The sequence below is a fragment of the Petaurus breviceps genome, unplaced genomic scaffold, assembly GCF_028583685.1.
Source record: "Petaurus breviceps papuanus isolate PSGF00001 unplaced genomic scaffold, PetGlider_PUasm1.0 186, whole genome shotgun sequence".
Classification (NCBI taxonomy): Eukaryota; Metazoa; Chordata; class Mammalia; order Diprotodontia; family Petauridae; genus Petaurus; species Petaurus breviceps.
In genome coordinates, this window is record NW_027185798.1 from 9,786,245 (window position 1) to 9,794,560 (window position 8,316).

Consider the following 8,316-nt stretch of genomic DNA (forward strand, 5'->3'; position numbering starts at 1 on the left):
AGCGCGTCATCCTGTTCTTCCCCAGTGATTTGCTTATTGAATAAAGGCACATTTTTTTGTTCACATTTACCTGTTTATTAAAATTGTTGTCAATGTTCATTAAAATAAGCCCTCCCCTGAAAATAAGCCTTCTGGTGTTTTTCTGTCCAAAAAAATTAATAAGACAGTGTCTTATTATCGGGGAAACACGGTATACAAAAATATTCACATACACACATACATATAAATATGTACCTAGTGCAAATCTCTGAAGTTCCAGCGCCCCCACCCTCGAGCACACACAAACACAAACACACACACACACACACACCCCCCCCCCCCCACACCAACATACCCGACACACAGACCACCCAAGCTCCCCCCCCCCCCCCCCCCCACCCCCCAAAATCCTATGCACATGAAGAGAAAAGGAAGGTGAGGGGCCTGGCAGTTCAGTGACTTATTGGGGTCCAGGTGGAGCAGGGGTCTCAGGGGCCATCTAGACCCCCTCCCCATCTTACAGATAAAGGGCCTGAAGTTCCTCTCCCCAGCTCACAGAAACAACCAAGAAGGAACAGCAGGTAAAGGTTGGGGTCATCCAGGGCAGGATTTGGAGGGCCTGAAAGCTTGGTTATCCATTCTTATGGACAGTCCACTTGGGGTGGAGCCTGGGAATTTCCCTCTGGTGAGCCCCGGAAACCCTGGAGTTCAAAGAACCATGGAAACCGAGGGCTAGGCTACATGGCAGGCTTTTCCTTCCTGCTGTTACCCTAGAAAATTCTGGCTGACTCTCAGAGAGCAAGGGAGCGAGGGTAGAGTCTAGAAAATCTGGCACCCCCGAGCTAGAAGGGACATAGAGATTGCCTGATCCAACCCCTTCATTTTACAGAGAGGGAATCTAAGGCTTAGCACCCTAGATCCCCAGCTATTCCCTGAGGTCAGGTAAGCCCTGGGGCTTGGGTGGACCTCTTGGGTCACAAAGAACTAATTACAGAGTAGCCAGGAATTCTTAGAGCCTCAGTCTGCTGAAGTGGGGAAAGTTCCCTCGGTTATCTCCAGCTGAGAGTCCCAGACGTTGCCCTGAGGAGGGCATCCAGGGATAGAGCTGGGGAAGTTCTGAGCAGGAACTAAGATTGGGAAGGTAACAAGTCCAGCCTGACTTTCCCTGGTCTCTCCCAGTCTGTGGTTTAGGCTTGCTGATTGACTGAGTGACTGCAATACCTGGGCCTCCTTCAAGAGTTGCCTTACCAAAAAGGGGGGCTCTTGAACCACCAGCATGAACCCCCTCACATTCATAGGGTTTTCCACCCCCATCCAACTCAAGGTGCTTGGTCCCCATCAAATGTACAATTCCATCAGCAAATGGGAGGGAATCCTCTCTGCATTGTTTTGAGGGAGGAGAGGGGGGCACTATGGCCCATCCCCTCCTCATAGAGACCTGGAAGTAGGAAGCTTTGGCCCAGCAAAAAGTCATGAAAACTTGAAACAAGATGGTGGCCGTAGAGAGAAGGAAGCCAAGGAGGAGAGAAACATTCCAAAGGTTGATATGATTGGCCATGGGGAATGGTGTGAGGGATATCATCCTTGGTAGGAAGATTCCTTCTAACCTCTTCTTGAGGACTAGCCCCTTGGGTGGTCTGGACAAGCCTGGGGGCCCTTGTTTAATGCATGAGATCACAAATGAAACCAATTCTATCAAAATACACTTCGCCATCTACATCTCTAAACATATTTACACACACACACCTTTCCAGAACGATGGAGAAGAGAGGGTGATGAGTTGCTGGCTGGAAAAGAATTTGGGAGTGGGGTGAGGGATTGGCTAAAGAAGATGAATTTGGTTTGCAGGTGCTGTTAGACCAGGTGATGGGACATCTGGAGGAAGCCACCCAATGTTCTAGAGGGAGCTGGGAATCAATCATCAAGCATTTATTAAGTACCTACTATTTTTCAGGCACTGGGCTTAGACCCAGAGCATATAAAGAATTAAACAGTGGGTGATCAAGTCATTTATGTTCTAAGGGGGAGAGATTTGAACCCAAAGCTCAGAAGAGTTCTAGACCAAGGAGAATTGGTTTGGGAGTATTCCCAGGGTAGAAAAGCATATGAGTAAAGGGGAACAGTCTTTACTCTGCCCCTTACTCAAAAGAATCTCAATCTCTCCATCTCTCTGTCTGTCTAGTCCTTGCTTCTTTCTCAGCACGGACCCCACCTGCTCTATGTGACCCTCCCCGTAAGCCAAGGTAGAATGAGGAAGAACAAGAAATTCCCCTTGAGAAGGGAGCAGGGGAAACTCGTCCACTGGGTCTCCAGAATCCAGCCCTGGCATCTTTCATCTTTCATTCACTGTAGGACACTCTGCCCCCCGATCCTCTTCTCTCCCAGGGGAAACCAGGAGACCCACCACTTCTTAAAGCAGCTCCTTTTAATAAAGGCCCTTGCTGGGGCATGGAGGGCTTGCAGAGGTCAAGACAGAGGTCAGTCCTTGCCCTGGGGGGGCAGCAGGGAAGGCAGGCACCCAGGTTAAGTGACAGAAATATGAGGGTAGACTGGCTGCTGACAAGACATCCAGGCGCTGTGAACCATGGGGGAGGGGTGAGCTGAAGCTTCCAGGAAGGTCATCCCAGATCTAGAACTGGAAGGGTCCTCCAGAGACTACCCACCCCAATACCCTTATTTTACAGATGGGGAAACTGAGGCACAAAAAGGTGAAATGATGTCTCCTTAGCACTGTAGGAGCACATATCTTGCATTGGAAGGGACCTTCAGAGACCATCTAGACCAAATCCCTCATTTTACAGATAGGGAAACTGAGGCCCCTGCCCAAGTCACACAGGTTATTAAAAGGCAGAACCAGTATTTTATTTGCCAAATGCAGCAAAGGTTCTCAGATGACAGCAAGGCTGGAGTTAACCAAGTAGATGAAGTTAGGTGTGGGAGGTTTCAGGGAAATGGGTGAACAACAGAACAAAGAGAGCAAGGGGCAGGATCCCTAGAAAGGCTGGCAAGTTAGCAAAATCTAGCAAAGGCACGGTGGTGGGAAATGCTTCAGAGGAGGGGCTGCATCTGGTTGGGCCTCAATTTCTCTATCTGAAAACTGAGGCCACTGGACTAGCAGAGGTGCCCAGGGCATGGCATGCCAAGGGGGATGCCAGGAGGCTTCAGGGAGGAGGCAGCTCAGCTGTAACCAGCAGGTGGGATTCAAGGGGAAGACACAAAAGGAGAGTAGGGTAGGCCTTGATTTGGGACAAAGGAAGCAGAGCCAGGAAAAAATATCTATGGTGACTCCCAAGAATAGACATGAAGTGACAGGGACTGGCTTGGGCATAACTCCCGTCACTTTCTCTGGGGAGAGTCCTGAAAGGTCAGCGCCTCTGTCCAGGGTCCCATAGCCAGGCTGTGTCTGAAGCAGGACTTGAACCTGGCTCTTCTAGAACGATTCTCTGCCCCAGGCTGAAGGCAGAGGAGAAGCAATGACCAAACTGGGGTCTGGAGGACAGTGATAAAAGCTACCCAGCTCTCTGAAAGAGAGAGGTGGAGGCCTCAGGGGGTGGAGCCTGGCCTGTTATTTTTGGTAGGTTTTGATTAAAAAACTTTTTTTTGAAAAGGGATGTTTCTAAGGGGAAATGCTTTGTGTAAAAAGGCGAAGAATGATACAACTTTAGGGGGAAGGGCAAAGTAATCCTAGGGTATTCATTCACAGATCTCTCTGGGGCTGGAGGGACTCCAGTGGTGGCTGAGTCCAGTGCCCCCATTTTACAGAATGAGGAAGCCAAAGCCCAAGACAGTGAAGCAACTTGCTTCATTCAGTGAATCCACAGTGGGGCCAACACTGGAAACCCCATTTCTATAACCTTGGTTCTGTGGTGGTGTTTTTAACTGCACCTAAGGGACAGTGAGGAACCTGGTGTGACCGTACCACAGGCTGCAGGGAAAGAAGTTGTAGGTGATAAGTCCGGCGAGGTGACTTGGGTCCAGCTGGTAGAAGGCCTTGAATGCCAGGTTAAGGAATCTGGACTGGGCTGTGTGGGCTGTGGATGGTTTTCTGAATAGAGGTGGGTACCATATTCCAAGTTCAAATAGACATCTTCAGGAGAGGGACAAAAAGGGTCTCTCATAGCCCTCAGGTGCAATCAGGTGTCCTCAGAATAGGTGGCAGAGGCCCACTCCAGTCTGCCCTGAGACCCCCATCTTGTGCCCCCAGCCATGTAGCACTGAAGCCTTTCCTCCAGCATCCAGCCAAACGCCTTAGGCATACTCTACCAGGGAAGCCCCGCCCCCAACCAAATCAAAGATGGCTCAATCTAAGCTCCCAGAGGTCCACTCCCACTCCGACTTTCCAAATCAACTATCTCCCAGCACACACAACACAGCCTCCTTCACAGGTGGGAGTCTCCTATTGGGAAGTAAGGGCTTAATTCATTCATCTCAGAAAGGGAGCCTCCCAGCAAGAAGAACCCTGGACTGGTCCAAGGGGCCACATAAGCCAGAAGCAGTGGAAGATCCATCTGGGAAGGGGAGAGGGGCAGAGGACAGAGGCCCTCAAGCCTATTATTCACTGTATCCACTCTGGGAGAAAAATAAGACTGCCATTGGTTGTGGGTGAGAATCCTGCCTTGAAATTAGGGCAAAGGCAAACACACCTGGATAGAATCAAAGGCCAAATTCTCAATCTGTGAACCTTAAGCTAATAGCCCCCTTCCTCTGTCCGGGTCCATTTCCTCCTTTTTACCATGGGTGGGGGGGAGGTCAGGTCTTAATTGCAGAACTTGGTTCCTGCAGCCCTAATGGGTGTTAAACACACTCGGTGGTCCTAGCATTGGAATGAAAGCCAGAAGCCCCAGGTTCAAATTCCACCTAATTAGCTATGAGTACCCAGTAGTCACTTTAACCTCTAGGAGCTCCAATTTTCTCATCTACGAAGTGGCGTTAACACATCACCGAGATGTTCTGTAAGTCTCAAAGGACTGTATATGACTATGAATTAGATGACATTTGGTCCACGGTGAATAGCAGAGCCAACATGGCGGCCCAGCTTTGTGTTGTATCTAGAGAGCTGATGTAGGTGCCACTCGTGGCCTTGAGGAACAGCCATGGGACACAAGAAGGCCTCATTCCCCCAGGACAGCCGGGGTATATCTAGAATTAGAACAGTAATCAATCAAAGGCAAGCATCTCAAAAGCAGCCAGGAAGAAGACCAGCCTGGAACAGGCCCTGCCCTCAGGGGGCTTACAGTCTCTCCCCTCCCCAGTCTTCAGGCTGAATTTTCTGGATAGTGGCTTTATTCCTTTAAAGACAAAGACTCCTCTATTTTTTTTTAATCTAAAAGGTGTATTATTCTTTTATCGGCGTAGTCAACAAGATCATAGCTGAAAGGCTGGAAAGAAACTCAAGAGGTCAGAGCTCAATGCCCCTAATATTATAGGGGAGGAAACTGAGGCCTGGAAAGATTAAGTGGCTTGCCAAAGGTAATAAACAGCAGAACCAGGCTCTGAAACTAGGTCAGCACAATGCAGGGGGGAAATTCTGGATTTGGGGTCAGAAGATCTGAATTCAAATCACAACTCTGCTATGGGACTTTGGATCCGTCACTTCCCTCTGTAAAAAGGCCCCTTCCAGCTCTAAATCAAAGCCAAGTCCAAAGACTTTCCCCCACATGACCAAGTATTCCCTCCCCCCTTTTAGGAATCCTGGGGTGAGGGTCTTTCGAAGTGGTGCTGGTCACTTGGACCACAGAAAGGTCTGAAAAGCATTTATAAGGATTCTCTCTACTAGGACTGGGGGTGGGTCACTCCGGCACCCATACTGTCTGGCAAGGGCTACTCATGCCTCCCCCAGGCAGTGCCCCTCAGCTTTTCAAGTTTCTCCTCAGACACCAAGGCCTTAACCTAACCCATGACTTTCTCCCCCCCCCTCCCCCCCACCAAAAGACTCAACTGCAGCCTGAGTCATGCCCCACTAAATAACTAGGGTCCTAGGAAAATCAACCTCCAGGGCTAGTGGGGTAAGAAGCAGAAGGGGAGAAGAAAAAAAGCAGGGGGGCTTAACCGGTGTACCCCATCACCGCGGGGCCAATGAGCCCATGGCCCTGAGGAGCGTAAGGAGGGAATTTTATATTAAGACTCCCCCCTCTCCTCCCCCAGCCAATGACATGGCCAAATCTTCAGAGTTTGGTGGGGAGAGCTTTTTGGGGGAGGGGGAATTGTTTGGTTTTTTTAAACAGAGGACTTGCTTAATAATTACCTTTTCAAGAAAAAAAAAATTGGGCTGGGCTCCTCTAGCCTCAGTTACTCCGAAATTGGAGGCAAAAGCCAAATTCATATGGAGATTTCCATCCTTAAAAACCCAGGCTAAGAAAGTCAACAAGATACTCAGTAAACAGGACCTAGACAAACAATGGGGGTGTGTGTGTGTGGGGGGGGCAGAGGCACGAATCTAGGGAGATTTTCAAACAAGCAAGTTAACTAGAGCATTTAGGACAGTTCCATTCAATGACCCTTCTAATTCTGCCCCCTTCTTCCCCCCCACCTTTTTTAATCTCCAACCCGCCAAGCAGAAACCGGTTATTTTAATTTTAACCTTGACACGAAACTTTCTTTTTCTTTTCGAAAGGAGGGGAAAATGCAGCAACTACAATCACAACCACAACAACTTCCATTAGCCAGGAGCTTTTCTTCCAGTGGGCCCCCCCCCCCCCATTTAAACCAGGATTGGAAAGGGGTAGCTGATGAAAAGTGAAGTCATAAGCATCGGGAAAAACAAAACACTTAAGTTCCAGCCGGAATCACACACACACACTCACACACACACTCACTCCCAGCCCTTCATCCACACAGCCCTGGGCCCTGACAAATAGATCCAGCCAGGGCACCCACCCAGCTTGCCAAGTCAGACACCTTTGGCCACTGAAGTTCTAAAGGCCTTGGAGATGATTCCTTTTTCGGGGGGAGGATGCCTTTGCAGCATTGCCACCCCCCAAAAAAGCCCCTCATCCCAAACACAGTGAACATAACTGCCACCTTTTGCACAGATTTGGAAACTGTTCTCCCAGGCATCATAATAACGATTATGAAGGAGATTTTAGAGATACCCTCGCCCCCCAAAAAAGCAGAGGGCTGCGGGAGGACCGGAGCCTTTCTCCTGGCCCCTGGCCTCCTCTGAAGGTCTATCAGACACCTGGACATACACACGCATTGAGGATTTTACGATCCTCTCCCCATAACTGCTCTGGGCTGAGTCCCTCCCTCCGCTGCTCTCCCCCCACCCCCAGGCCCCCGGCTCTTTGTTGTCCCTGGAACGATCCGATCTTTTCTTCCTCCCTCGGTCTCCCTCTCTCCCTTTTTTTCACTTTCACCGTTTTTCCTCCACATTCCCCACACCTGTTTTTCATTCATTCATTCATTCATTCGCGACTGCAGCCTCCTCCTCCTCCTCCTCCTCCCCCTCCCTCCTCCCCAGCTCTCCAGATTTCCAAGGGGGGGGGGGAGAGGGAGGTGGGGAGGAGAGAGAGAAGAGAGGAGGGGAGGGGGGTGGTGAGACAGACAGAGAGTGGAAAGACCCAGCCAAGGGGCAGCCCGGTTGGCTTTGTCAGAGACCCCCCCAGGCCTCCCCAGGAAGGCTCCGGGAAGGGAGGGGGGGAGGAGAAGGGGGGATCCACGGGCAAGAAGTTGTTTTCCTAGCCCTCTGCGCTCCCCCCACCCCCTCCCCTCCTCCCTCCTCCCCCCTCCCCGCTCCTGCAAGGGAATTAGCCCAGGGAAGCCGGCTTGGTTGCAGCCTCTTTGTCTCCCCGCGATCGGGCGCCGGGGCGCGGGTGCCTGGGCCCCCCGGGCACACTCACCTGGTCTTGGAGGACAGGAAGGCAAGTTTGATGAGCCCGTAGGTAAACAGAGGCACGCTCTCCTTGGCTATGCTGGCCACTTTCAGCCGGTGTTCTAAGATGTGAAGCTCCATCTTTTCCTCTTTCTCATTGGGAGTTAGTTCATCCGAGGGGCGGACAGGGGTCTCACTCCCTTCGGTGCCCCCCCACCCCGACCCCCGTCCCCTCCCCCCCCCACGGGGCACCGTCGGCGGGGCTGACTGGAGGGGAGGGGTTCGGCGCGGCTCCCGGGGCTGGGGGCGCGGAGGGGGAGAAGTCCAGGGCTTGGGGGGAGAGGCGAAGGCAGCGCCCCAAAGTTGCTTGGGCTGCCCCGGCCGCGGGCGGCGGAGAGAAAAAGCGAGCCGAGGCTCGGAGCCGCCGCAGGAGGAGTTGAGGGGCAGAGGAGCCGCGCAGCTCCCGAGTGCAGAAAGCAGCTGGTGTTACAGTCTAACAAACAACTTGCCACTCAAACTCGGGCCTC

The 8,316-nt window shown here is 51.5% G+C and overlaps 1 protein-coding gene across 1 annotated transcript in view; it reads right to left on the bottom strand.

The window, feature by feature from the left end:
* The window catches only part of CASTOR2 (cytosolic arginine sensor for mTORC1 subunit 2), a 112,586-nt gene extending 104,570 nt beyond the window's left edge, over positions 1 to 8,016 (bottom strand). Inside the window, exon 1 of the mRNA XM_069089532.1 lies at positions 7,818 to 8,016. Within this exon, the coding sequence (XP_068945633.1) occupies positions 7,818 to 7,930 (113 nt within the window). The 5' untranslated portion in view covers positions 7,931 to 8,016. The remainder of the gene's footprint in view (positions 1 to 7,817) is intronic.
* Positions 8,017 to 8,316: the final 300 nt, after the last annotated feature.